General features: G+C 35.1%; 1 protein-coding gene across 4 annotated transcripts in view; it reads right to left on the bottom strand.

Moving 5' to 3' along the window:
* The window catches only part of LOC127845975 (uncharacterized), a 31,242-nt gene that overhangs the window by 2,044 nt on the left and 15,283 nt on the right, over nucleotides 1–13,915 (bottom strand). The window contains exons 1-5 of one of the 4 annotated variants that reach the window (XM_052377157.1): nucleotides 2,181–2,325; nucleotides 1,880–1,943; nucleotides 1,128–1,270; nucleotides 894–989; nucleotides 466–607 (exon numbers count right to left, since the gene is read on the bottom strand). In XM_052377157.1, the coding sequence (XP_052233117.1) occupies nucleotides 466–607; nucleotides 894–989; nucleotides 1,128–1,270; nucleotides 1,880–1,943; nucleotides 2,181–2,205 (470 nt within the window). In that variant the 5' untranslated portion in view covers nucleotides 2,206–2,325. Of the gene's footprint in view, nucleotides 1–465; nucleotides 608–893; nucleotides 990–1,127; nucleotides 1,271–1,879; nucleotides 1,944–2,180; nucleotides 2,326–13,915 lie in introns of those variants that run through there. The other 3 variants (XM_052377178.1, XM_052377165.1, XM_052377171.1) reach the window with 3 other exon arrangements.

Below are 13,915 nucleotides of genomic sequence, written 5' to 3'. Positions count from 1 at the left end.
CGCTAGTTTTCCACCAAGCGAACAGGATGTCCCCTATTCGATCTTGGACCGTTGTATCTGTCTTGTCATCAGTCACAAGTAATTAGACATTCTATAAATCAAGCTCAAATAAAAAGCTTTTAACTAGAATAAACATATTTGAATTAAAAGATGCAGCGCATGTGAATGTTGATGGGCTGGAAATGAATAACAAGTACGTGAAATACTTGTAATAATAAGAACACGAAAAGTTTTAACCGAAAACTTTATCAATTAAGAGTTGCACCCATTGTTTCAATAACATATAATATAATTAAATTATAGCTACTTGCAATTCAACATACATTTATTGTTTTTAGATAAACCCGAAGTCTTTTCAAATAGAAATGTGTACAACTACTGTGTACATGCAGGTCTTTTTTGATAAAGTTTACGTCATCGTCTTTAAAATATTATACAATACATGTATATGTACATCCAACGTACTGTTTGTCTTCACTGGCGAGTGTACATAGGCGCTCGCTCATGTCCAGGACCAGGCCGAAGTCCGCCGAGTAGATAATGGAGGTCACCAAGGCGCTATCATTACCCCAGACCTCTACCTGGCGTGACAGGTGCACAAGGCCGCCTGTGGGTTGAGAAGTATTTTTCATTTAATATAATGTAAGCACATAAAATGTGTGTGAATCGTAAAAGTGTATCTTCTATCGAAATAGGTACAATTTTTAACGCAACAGATAAATACAAGAATGCTCACAACATAATCTTATTTTACATCTACATGTATTTATACGAAACACTAAAAAATACTTACAGTATTCATAATACATCTAGCCAGTAATTTGTTTCACCATTTCTTTTCATGGTTTTAATTAATTAAGCATAATGTGTAAGATTGTTGAAACAACATTTACCTTCTATATTAAGCATCATTTTCTGATCGAAGAAAACCACAAATGGAACTGGGGCTACATCTTTGTCATTGTATGACTGCCATGTTTGTGCATGTCCTGAACGTATACAACTTATTGCAAATGTTTTTTTAAAAGAATCTGGCATAAATACTTAGCGTTAACGTGTCAAATAATGACGAACAGAAACATAGGCGGAACACTAAACAAAATGTAAAGATGAATGTTCGCACTGGCCTCCAAATGTATTCGTAAATTCCGGCCGCAATGATGATCCGGATACGACATTGCACGTTTGAAGGGCGACCTGGTAATGGAGTGTCCTTCCAGTATGGAGGACGGCAGAGGCGCCATCAAAGCCATATATGGGAACCGTACCACTGTGCGGAAATTAAATTAATATGCATTAAAAATGACTATAATCAGCGTTGCATATATATAGGATCTGGCACGAGTTGTCATATCATACCATATTTAATTAAACGAGTTCATGCATTTTGTTAGAAAGCGAGCCTTTTGCGAGCTAACTAATGAATTTCCTGGACGAGTTTAATAAAATATGGTATGATATGACAACGAGTTTCAGATTTTTGTTATCACATGCTTTTAAATGAGCAAATTAAATAAATATTTACGCAAACATAATGATAAATCCCGAATGTTGTTTACATTTCGTGACGTCATTTGACGTTGCAACGTCAGTTCAGCAAATAACAAAATGCGATTGGTCAAAAAACTAAAACTAAGCCAATGAAAATGCTTTAAAATGTTGTATTACACATGTGTAATATAAAAAAAATATGTAATGGTTATATTACATGGGAAACAGGGTATGGCATTTGATAAAATGATTTACAATGATTTATCCATATCAGAACTGCGGTTCAATGCGTAAACATATAACACAATCGCATCCTTATATATTATATGTCAGTCGCGTCGTGCGAAAATGTTCATGCTTTATCGCATATTCGAACAGTGTAACTTACATCTTCGAGTATATGTCTAACGTTACACACCTTGCAAGGCCTATGTGAGTGCACGAAAGGAAGGCTGGAAATTGGATAAAAATATTTAAACGTGAGCACAGTTATCCAGCAGCAATACATGATTTTAAGGGATTCTTACATTTTGATGAATATTGAAGTAAAACAAATTCCTGCAAAAGTATTTAAATGATCAATTTATAAACAGTTATCTCTTCACAAAAGAAGAGTGTTACGCTATGACTTTGTAATGACATAATTGTAAAACTGCTATCAAACAATTATAATTAGAAGTGCAACGTACCGCAAAATGTCAGAAAGCCAATCATTTTGAGTTATTTTGCCAGTTCGTTTGTGGTAATATAATTATCTACTTCAAGCGATGCCAAATCGTCTTATCAGAAGTCCATATCAGCCTGACACAGTTTTCGCTTCACCTTGCCAATGCTTCTATCACCTCAATCCAGTTTTAGTCGTTCAAGGTGAACATGTATACAATGTTGCTCACTATCGCTCTCATATAATCGTTCCGAACGTTACATGCAATATTGGAACATCATATGTTTAAAGCAACAAAAACAGAAATTAGTTTTATTTAGTTATAACTTACGTTTATTAAAGCGCGTATAGCTCCGAAGGCTTGCAAATATAAAAAAATTGTTTGAAACTGCCAGGGAACAATCACATTCATCCGCATACATGCGTTCCTTGAAACGAAAGCATACATACACACATGTTGCATGCAAATCAATATATATATATATATATATATATATATATATATATATATATATATGATCTGGGACGAGTTGTCATATCATACCATATTTTATTAAACGAGTTCAGGAATTGTGTTAGTAAGCGAGCCTTTGGCAAGCTTACTAACAATTTCCTGGACGAGTTTAATAAAATATGGTATGATATGACAGCGAGTGTCAGATCTTTTTTATCACATGCTTTTAAATGAGCAAATTAAATAAATATTAACGAAAACATAATGATAAATCCCGAATGTTGTTTAAATTTCGTGACGTCATTTGACGTTGCAACGTCATTTCAGCAAAATAACAAAATGCGATTGGTCAATAAACGAAAACTAAGCCAATGAAAACGCTTAAAAATGTTGTATTACACATATGTAATATAAAAAATGTAATGGTTGTATTACATGGGAAACAGGGTAAAGCATGTGAAATAAATCAATATTACGATTGCATGTATTGTATTGCTAATGTTTGATATTCTACTCATTAACCCTTATCAACCATTTGTCACTACGATCAACTCGCCTGGGTATTTGACCTTGACTCGGTATCTGCATTCGTTCCAATAACGGTTGGCAGTTGAGTATTCTCCTTGCTTGACATTCGAGGCATGCGACTTCGGCTCGATATTGATTTACCACTTCCCAATACTTATGCCTAGACAACTGCAGAGACCTCTAATAATTTATTTGTTCATTGGAGTATTATATCTGTTCGTATCCGTTACTAAATAGATATAATACTGAATATCTACAAAGGAAATATTTTACTTCAAGACAATGTAATTAAAGTAACTCACGTCATTAAAAAAAAACACTTATTTTTCAACATGAAATTTCGGTGAAACAGTTTTGACGATGTTACCTAACAAAACCCAACAATCCCACATAATTGGTTAGAGACATATAGTGTTACCTTAAAAAAAACGCAGAATTCCCACATAGTTGGTAGGATACATATCATATTGTTTCCTGACAAACGCAGCATTACCACAAAGTTGGTAGGATACATATCATAGTGTTACCTGAAAAAACGCAAAATTCCCACATAGTTGGTAGGAGACATATCATATTGTTACCTGACAAAACGCAACATTCCCACATAGTTGGTAGGAGACATATCATAGTGTTTCCTGACAAAACCCAACATTCCCACATAGTTGGTAGGATACATATCATATTGTTACCTGACACAACGCAAAATTCCTACATAGTTGGTAAGAGACATATCATAGTGTTACCTGACAAAACGCAACATTCCCACATAGTTGGTAGGAGACATATGATATTGTAACCTGACAAAACGCAACATTCCCACATAGTTGGTAGGAGACATATCATAGTGTTACCTGACAAAACGCAACATTCCCACATAGTTGGTAATATACATATAATATTGTTACCTGACAAAACGCAACATTCCCACATAGTTGGTAGGAGACATATCATAGTGTTACCTGACAAAACGCAGCATTGCCACATAGTTGGTAGGATACATGTCATATTGTTACCTGACACAACGCAACATTCCCACATAGTTGGTAGGATACATATCATATTGTTACCTGACAAAACCCAACATTCCCACATAGTTGGTAGGAGACATATCATAGTGTTACCTGACAAAACGCAGCATTACCACATAGTTGGTAGGATACATACCAAATTGTTACCTAACAAAACACAACATTCCCACATAGTTGGTAGGAGACATATAGTGTAACTTACAAAGCGCAGCATTACCACATACTTGGTAGGATACGTATCATATTGTTACCTGACAAAACGCAGCCTAAGCACATAGTTGGTAGGATACATATCATATTGATACCAGACAAAACGTAACATTCCCACATAGTTGACAGAAGACATTTAATATGCCTCAATACATGTTTTGTTGAAAATGTTTACTTTTTTAAGAAAACAATTGTGTGATTATTTTGCAGGAAACCATGCATACAATTACATTTATAGAAATACACTGTTATTTTAATATATAAATAAGAAATCATCAGTTAAAAAGAAATTGATATAATTATAAACCTTTCGTAACACTTACATGGAACACAATACTAATATTTGTGTTGTTGCTGCTAAAGTTCTACCTACACGGAATGTTAAGTTCTGAGATTGGAAACACTACGGGAGCCACATGTAATCGTTCCTGTTGTTCATCCCATTTACGAAATGGTTTTGGAACTTTTTTTAATTGTCTATCCTCGGACAGCAGCAAACTTCATTTAAACATATATAATAAAACTTTTTTCAAAGCCCCCCCCCCTTTTCAGTTGTACACGTACAGAAATACCATTTTAAGCAATGTTATCACATGTATAGGATCGGATTCCGTTCAATATCAAACTGCAATATCCTATTTGAGCAGATGCCACTATTGCATGTGTCAGTCTTTTCATCAAGCAAATCGGCTCTCAGGGAATTAATAATACGTTTTGAGTTTATGTGAAACGACAAGGCAAACGCCTTATTACGCCCTGGTAAATTATAACTGTTGTAAATACTTTCTGCAGTTTTACGAGCATTCTTTAGAACGTGCTTTAGGTGAATATAGATCAATGTCAGAAACATGCCATCGGGCTGGAAGCAATACAAAAGTCTTTTGATTGCAAAATATTGTATATTTCATCCATCATAACGAAGCATATTGATATTAAATCTAATGGCTCATAATATACAACAAGAGGGCCATGATGGCCCTGAATCGCTCACCTGACTCATTAAGATCAGATGAAAACTATGACCTCTATTGTCTACACAATGTTTTTCTATGATTTGACCTAGTGACCTAGTTCCTGACTCTAGATGACCCAAATACAATCCCAATCCAGATTTCATCAAGATAAACATTCTGACCACAGTTCATAAATATTGGATGAAAACTGTGACCTCTATTGTCAACACAAGGTTTTTCTATTTATTTGACCTAGATTTTTACCCCAGATGACCCAAATACAATCCCACCCAGATTTCATCAAGAATTCTGACCAAATTTCATAAAGGTTGGATGAAAACTGTGATCTCTAATGTCTACACAAGGTTTTTCTATTATTTGACCTAGTGACATAGTTTTTGACCCCAGATGACCCAAATAAAATCCCAACCCAGATTTCATCAAGATAAACATTCTGACCAAATTTCATAAAGATTGGATGAAAACTGTGACCTCTATTGTCTACAGAAGGTTGTTCTATTATTTGACCTAGTGACCTTGTTTTTGACCCCAGATGACCCAAATACAATCCCAAACCGGATTTCATCAAGATAAACATTTTGACCAAATTTCATCAAGATTGGATGCAAACGGTGACCTCTACTGTCTACACAAACAAATTGTTGACGGACGGACGCACGGACACACGCAGGCAAGCACAACGGACGCCGGACATCACACGATCACATAAGCTCACTGTGTCACTTCATGACAGGTGACCTAAAAATATGTGTCGGAGATAAACATGAACAGTTGTGGTTAAAATCCCATAGAGACAAGGGCTGTTTGTAAAACATGCATGCCCCCCTATATGGGCTATAAGTTGTAGTAGCAGCCATTGTGTGAATACGTTTTTTGTCACTGTGAATGGTGGTGGTGGTGGTGGTGGTGTAGTAGTAGTAGTAGTAGTAGGAGTAGTACTAGTAGTAGTAGTAGTAGAGTAGTAGTAGTAGTAGTAGTAGTAGTAGTATAGTCATAGTAGTTGTAGTAGTAGTAGTAGTAGTATAGTAGTAGAAGTAGTCGTGTATCGTGTAGCCGTCGTAGTCGTAGTCGTCGTAGTATCGTCGTCGTCGTGGTCGTCGTCGTCGTCGTCGTCGTCGTCTAGTCGTGGTACAGTCGTCGTAGTAGTGGCCGTCGTCGTAGGTACCTCCTCGCGCCGTGTGGTGGTGGTGGTGGTGGGGGTGGTGGTAGTCGTGTCCTAGTAGTAGTCGTCCTCTAGTCGTCGTCGTCGTCGTCGTAGTAGTAGTCTCGTAGTCGTTCGTCGTCGTCGTCGTCGTGTCGTCTGTCTGGTCTCGTCGTCGCCGTCGTCGTCGTGTCTCGTCGTCGAAGTCGTGTCGTGTCAGTCGTTCGTCGTAGTAGTAGTAGTAGTAGTAGTAGTAGCAGTAGCAGTAGCAGTAGCAGTAGCAGCATTACAAGACCAATACTTAAGAATGATCAAATGGGAAAAGGTAACAGCACCAGCAGTAAATATGGGGCTCATTTACAGGTCAGATTTGGAATCTCTGCTGTAAAATGAGATTTTGAATGAATTAAAGGGAGGCAAATCTGTAATAAAAAGAACATGCATAAACCGTAGTTGTTTCCCTTGTTTGAACCATGCTAAATCCTTACAAGTTTGGAAAGAATTGGATGAAAAATTTGGACTTTATTGCATAAACACCATTTTCTCAATTCAAGGGGAGGTAATTCTGTACTTCATGGACCAATAATGCTCATTTTTTGTAGGGTTTGTGTCCTCATTGATATAAAGACACTGTGCAAATTTGGAAAGGATCGGACAAAAAATGTGGAAGATTTTTGAAAGTTTTCACAAAATAGGCAAAAACGAATAAACATGCAAAGTTCAACGAGCTCCTGCGGCCATGTTTTTTGACGAATCAAATTTCTTTGAACAACTTTTTCAGGGGAGCCCTCAAAGGTCATCCCTGTGAATTTTTTTGAAAATCTGATGAGCGGTTTCTGACAAGAAGATTTTTTTAGGTTTTTACCATATATGGTCATGGCGGCCATCTTGGTTATGTGATCAAATTTTTTTTAACAATTCTTTTGTCCCATGACCTAGGGATGCTCCACATGAAATTTAGTTGAAATTGGCTCAATGGTTTAGTAGAAGAAGATGTTTACAAATTTGTATACGGACGGACGGACGGACGGACGGACGCCGGACGCTGAGTGATCACAATAGCTCACCTCGAGCTATCGCTCAGGTGAGCTAAAAACTATGGGAAATTCATACATTATTTATAGTAGAAGAAAACTGAGTAATCATACTAACTAGATTTTATCGATCTACCCGTCTAGGATGGAAGCAAGGATAAATAAATAAGGCTGTTTTTGAAACAAGATACATCAATAATCTGCTTAAATGTCAAACCCCGTCGAAATGATGTACTCTGTCCAACTCAATTCAAAATGTGTCAAACATTTCATTAGATGGTATATGCAAGCATCCGTTTTATCTGCGCTAGTACTGTAAACTGTTAACATAAAAATCTTTGTACATTGGGCTTATTTATTCCTTGATAGCATTATTATATCCACTTTCATCCTTGTACATGCGACAAATATTAAGCTGAAATTTTGGCACATGTAAATAAGAAAGATGTAACTTATTGAAATTGATGTAATTACAGAAACAGTTTATTGATATTGCAACCTAAAGTTGTTGAATATAGACAAATCTTCATATTCCATCATATATAAAACTGCTAGTGTGACGTAGTAAACGTATGTACACTAGTGTATACTATTATTATCCAGAGGGCTGAACGGAAAACTGTTGTATCTCCTTCTTTATTTAATATGAGTTACAACAGTCTTCCGTTCACCCCTCGTAATACTTAAACGTAAAACAAACCAGCTGATAATACAATTAAGAAATTGCAGTTCTGATTTCTATTTGCTCACTTATGACGAAGTAGAGTAGTCGTAAAATGTAAACCATATACCAACGTTAAACCAAACGGCAAATTATACAATTAAGTAATGTTAAGGCCCCATTCCACTTATTAGTATCTCGATAACAGCGAACATGTTTGCATATCCTTTCTTGAATAAACTATGCAGGTCGTATTAAGCTTTGTGTAGTGTAGACAAGTATTATTTAACTTACTGTGATTTCAGCCAGATGTTCATGCAGAATTTCATCCGCTTTATAATATTACACTCAAACATGATTTGATTCATTTATGTTATTTCAGATAAAGTGCGAGGGCAGATGTGTTCGGATCGAGGTAGAACCGCCAGTTGCAGGTCAGTTATTAGTTTAGTGCACAAGCTTAAACAGATCAGTTGAAATCATTGAAAATATTTGTTTGAATCGACCGAAACTATGTATTTATTTAACAGCATACATGTATGGCATTGCTTTGTGTTCCTAAACTGTACAACATATTATGTTTAATTGCCTTAATGACTGATGTGATGGCATGACACTAATTTAACTATTAACTTCAATAAACGCAATGTTATACCCTTTCGCGCAAAATTGATTTTAGGTGGTAACCGTCCATTACTTTTATCAGTTACACTTACCTTGGTATTGTTTTGGAAAATATATTTGGACTTCAATATTACTGCCAAACATGGTGCTCACACTACAAATCAGGAATAAATCATTCTTATTGTAAAAATGTAAGACTTTAGAAGGGTTCTTATTCGAAGTTTTAAAACAAATTACATAACTGGTTGTTTTAGCCTGTTTAGACTATAGTACTTTCATATGGTTTTCAAATCTTATTCTTGTAAAAAGGCAATAGTAATCGAGTTGGGTCGTGCAAGTACAGGTCAAATATCGCTTTAAACTCGGCATTGGGTTGGACACAACCTTTATAATTCTTTAGTGGACCTATCAATATGCAACGTTGGAGTCATGTGTTCAGTTTTAATACTAATATTGATAATAAAAAAATGCACCATGTGCTAACGTAAATCTAACAGGCAATGTAAAATATCGTAGTGTAAAACTTGACAATTGTTCAACCTTTATGAACGATCAGTTGTTATGTTTAGTTTTCTCTTGGTTATATTTCAACACTTTAGACTAAAATAGCGGCGGATCGCAAATTCTGCCAATGTCAATTTGATTATGAAGATTAGTTATCCCGAAGATCAATTTTGTATGAGCACTGTAGTCACATTACGCAACACAATTGTGTTCAATGTGAATCGGCCGGATACAGGAAATCTTGTGCCAGCATGTTCTTGTGGCATGCAAGCATTTTTCATTATTTGCTTACTACTTCCCATCGAAATTGTTTAGTTTGGATTTAAGTAACCGTACCCTTACAAAATGAAGAGCACTTGAAACAGTTGCCAATTGCAATTTGGTTTTGTGAGAGAGAATGCACTGACATGATAAAATTTTCATGAATAGTTTACAAGAAAACGTTTAAACTATCTAGACGAGTTAATAACAAATACGAATGTGTCATACATCTATTTTTGTAGTTCACGGGAGCTTCATCTATGATTATAATGGTACATAATAGAAAAGTGATCAAGTACAGTTTGGAATATGTCCTTCGTTTATTTGTGTAACATCTTGACAACGTTAGTTATTATTAGAATAGCATACAAGTAGAATTATTTAAGACAGCTCGGAATTTGTCATATTTCTATTTATGGTATTTCATTACAGCTTAACTTTTTATTATAAAGGTACATAAAAGAAGAGCGATTTATAACAGCTCAGAATGTGCCCTTTGTCTTTTGTGTGGTATCTCAAGACAACTTTATGTATAATTATAGTAACGCATGATAGAAGGGTGATTGATTACAGTCTACAGTCCGTTCATCTATTTGTAATATTACGTTCCAGCGTTATTTCTGATTTTGAAAGTACGTAGTAAAACAATGATTACTTAAAGTTAAAGGAACGTGTTTACATTTTTTGGATTATTTTATAGTTCGGAGAACATTTCAATCTCAGGGACCTCAGTGAAAGGTCAAGGTCATGATTCAAGGTTATGAATTGTCTCCCTTTTTTCAAAGCCTGTGTTGATTACCAAATATCGCATGCTTATGCCGGTTGATCATACAGTATGTTTATGCAATTCTAATGATCTTCTGTGATTGGCAATATAATAATCAAAGATCATTTTTATAATGCTGCTATTTTTAATGCCTTTGAAATTGTTATTATTATACTTGGAGTATCATTACCTTCTACCGAAAGAGTACCGTAAACAAGTATGGCAAGCGGAATGCACATTAATTCCTTAAACCACGGTTCAACAGTTAACTATATAGTTAAGAGACTTTGAACCCGGGTTCAAAGTGCCGTTTGCACAATAATTCCTTAAACCCGAGTTCAAGACTTTAAACCGCGGTTCAAAGTGTTCTAAAAATAGATACAAATCTGTTATCTGAGACAACCAATCAGCAGAGCTTAAACCACAATTAGAAGGTAAATGCTGCGACTTCATTGGTCATCTCTTAACTATAGGGTTAAGAGACTTTGAACTGCGGTTCAAATGTCTTAAACTGCAGTTAAGAGGCGCGGAATGCACATTAATTATTAAACAGTTAATTATATACCGGTAGTTAGGAAACTTTTAACCCGAGTTCAAAGTGCCGTTTGCACATTAATTCCTCTCTTAACTATAGGGTTCAGAGACTTTGAACTGCGGTTCAAAGTCTTCAACTGCGATTCAAAGTCTTAAACTGCGGTTTAAAGTCTTAAACGGGAATTAAGACGCGCGGAATGCACATTAAATATTTAACAGTTAAGTATAGGGTTAAGAGACTTTGAACCCGAGTTCAAAGTGCCGTTAGCACATTTATTCCTTAAACCCGAGTTCAAGAGTTTGAACCGCGGAGCAAAGTGTGTCTAAAAATAGATATCTACATAATTCAGAGGCAACCAATCAGCGGAGCTTAAACCACGATTAGAAGGCAAATGTCACGATTTCATTGGTCGTTTCTTAAGGTAGTGCACCTCTAATGATTTCCCGCGATTTCTTCGAAGGTTGAAGAGCCTACTATTAGGTGCCGTAGCCTAGTGGTTAAGGCGATAGACTAGAAATCTTTTGGGATATTCCCGCGCAGGTTCGAATCCTGCCGACGACGTATACTTTTTTGCGACGCGTTTTATTTATTTTCTAACGTAATTTGATTTAATATGGCATATAAGCTATATTTATTGTTAAATATGTTGCAATTTTTATGCACATTTTTCAATTATTAAAATTAAAACAACGTTACGGCGAAATTGGGTGATTTACTGTTGAAAATACGAACCATGCATGTTGCATTTTTATTTTTATTTCAAAAAGTAAACGGTAAATATGTCTAGTTCTTGGTATTTTTGCTGTATATAGTGTTTCTATAAAAACTAAGTTTAAAATATGACTTAAATGATACTATTTTGAATTTTATGACACTTTGTTTTTAACCGACCCAATTTTTACTTGGCTGAAATCACTTACATTTCATGGTGCTCTTCCATAGATAAAAATTTGTAAAAAATAAATGTCTGTAAAAGAATACTTATTTCATCTTGTTTAAACTTCAAACACCTTTACAGCATCTGTACACACCAACTGCATGCCCATATTTGGAAATTTGAATGAATTATGGAACTTTTATATACCCCAGGGGTGAAAATAAACTGGACAAAAGCCGAGCGTGGGGGTGGTTTTGAAAAAATCGGTATATTTTTTTTAAAAGCATGGAAAGCCTACCTACAAATTTGCATGTAGTTCAGTGAAATGATGCTGTTTAAGAAAATAATTAATTAGATTATATTTGGATATGTGCCCATTAGAGGTGCACTACCTTAACTATAGATTTAAGAGACTTTAAACCGCGGTTCGAAGTCTTGACCCCGGGTTTAAGGAATTTATGCGCAAACGGCACTTTGAACCCGGGTTCAAAGTCTCTTAACTATATAGATAACTGTTAAACCGTGCTTTAAGGAATTAATGTGCATTTCGCTCGCCATAGGGTAAAACCAAAATTGAAAATTAGAGATCAAAGCTCAATAATTATTGTTTCAGATCTGTTGTAATGTATCTGATGACTTTGATACCACTTAGGAGTATAAATCCATATGAACCCTACTATAACACTAATATGCGTCACGTATACTTCGCTTTGCTCAATTGCGAAAGGCCAATGCCATTATCTTTTATGCCGTTTTGCACCTTTAATAGCTTAGAGGAATATTATGTTGAATATTATTTAAACAATTACCATGATATGTGGAAAAAACAGCTGTTATGTTTCTAGATGGCCGTTTAAGTTCAATCTATGTATGTACTGTCGCCACTTCCTACCCTACAAGCATTTACTTTTATATAATGCGTTACATCGTATGAGATTACTAACATAAAACAAAATGATTGATGGCAACTATCGGTTTTAACGGTTAAAAGAAATTCTACGATTAACTCGATTTACGTGGCTAATTGTTGATACCTGTATCCGTTTCAAATCTTATCACATAGTTTGTATCGTATTTAAGCGTAACAAATCTTATCTACATGTATTCATATTTCCATTTTTTGCTGATCGCAGTCGATTTTACGCCCTAAACGCCACGTTTTGGTTCTATCAAGCTGTTGTAATATCATGCATAAATGACAACGATGGTCTATCAGACAGTTTTTTGTCATTCTCGTCGAATCATTGCTTTTATCGTGAATACCATCGATTTGCATTACCTCAATATATGTTGAGAAAATAGGAACAGTTACGTAGAACTCTGTAAAATTTAGCACCTCAACACACTTTTGAATGTAGATGTTAATGTTTCATTGTTTCAATAATCTAGTCAAAAAGCACCGTATGGTGGAGGTTCGTCATTGTTTGAAATGGTGAAATTAACTTAAGTCGACAGTTAAAGATCTTTTTTTTCAGCTCAATACGAAAGCTTCATGTCAGTGTGAGAACCATGTTAATATTTAGATTATTGTAAAAATCTGATTTATATTACTGTCAATGAACGTTACCCAAAGCACATTGTGTTTTCTTCAATCTCGGTTTTTGAGATGCTTGGATGTGTACTATGTGGGCATTAACGATATATTAGAGTTATCGCGTGGCACTTTTAATAACAGACGTATGATTATACTTAAATATTAGGACTATGCTAATATTTCGGTACACTTTCAGTATTATGTTTGTTAGTTATATCTTTAAGTTAACTTTCTATATGGTGATTACTTTGTTGACAATATAAGTATTATGGTTAAGTATTATATTAACTAAAGTTGTGTTTTAATAATCATGCCTGTATAGGTTATTGTAAATAATTTTTGCACTTTTATAATGCTATCAATACTTTGGAGGAAATAAATAATCTCTTACAATTAGTATTCAGCGACTGTAAAAAATAAATTTATCATCTTAAGTCCGTAACATGAACCTATAAACCAGAAGATCTTTATCTTAATTATTTGATAATATCGTCTGTAACTGACGAATCACTCAGGATTTGTAATCTGCAAGTATTATTACAGACGAAACGAGTGATCTAGTGCTCTGTAATACTTTCAGTTGAACGATACCATTTGCAGAGTTTGCGAAATATCTTGAAGTAAATGAG

The sequence above is a fragment of the Dreissena polymorpha genome, chromosome 1 (assembly GCF_020536995.1).
Source record: "Dreissena polymorpha isolate Duluth1 chromosome 1, UMN_Dpol_1.0, whole genome shotgun sequence".
NCBI classification, from domain to species: Eukaryota; Metazoa; Mollusca; class Bivalvia; order Myida; family Dreissenidae; genus Dreissena; species Dreissena polymorpha.
Note: the sequence above shows the minus strand (reverse complement) of the source record. Positions and strands in the feature narration are given on the sequence as shown.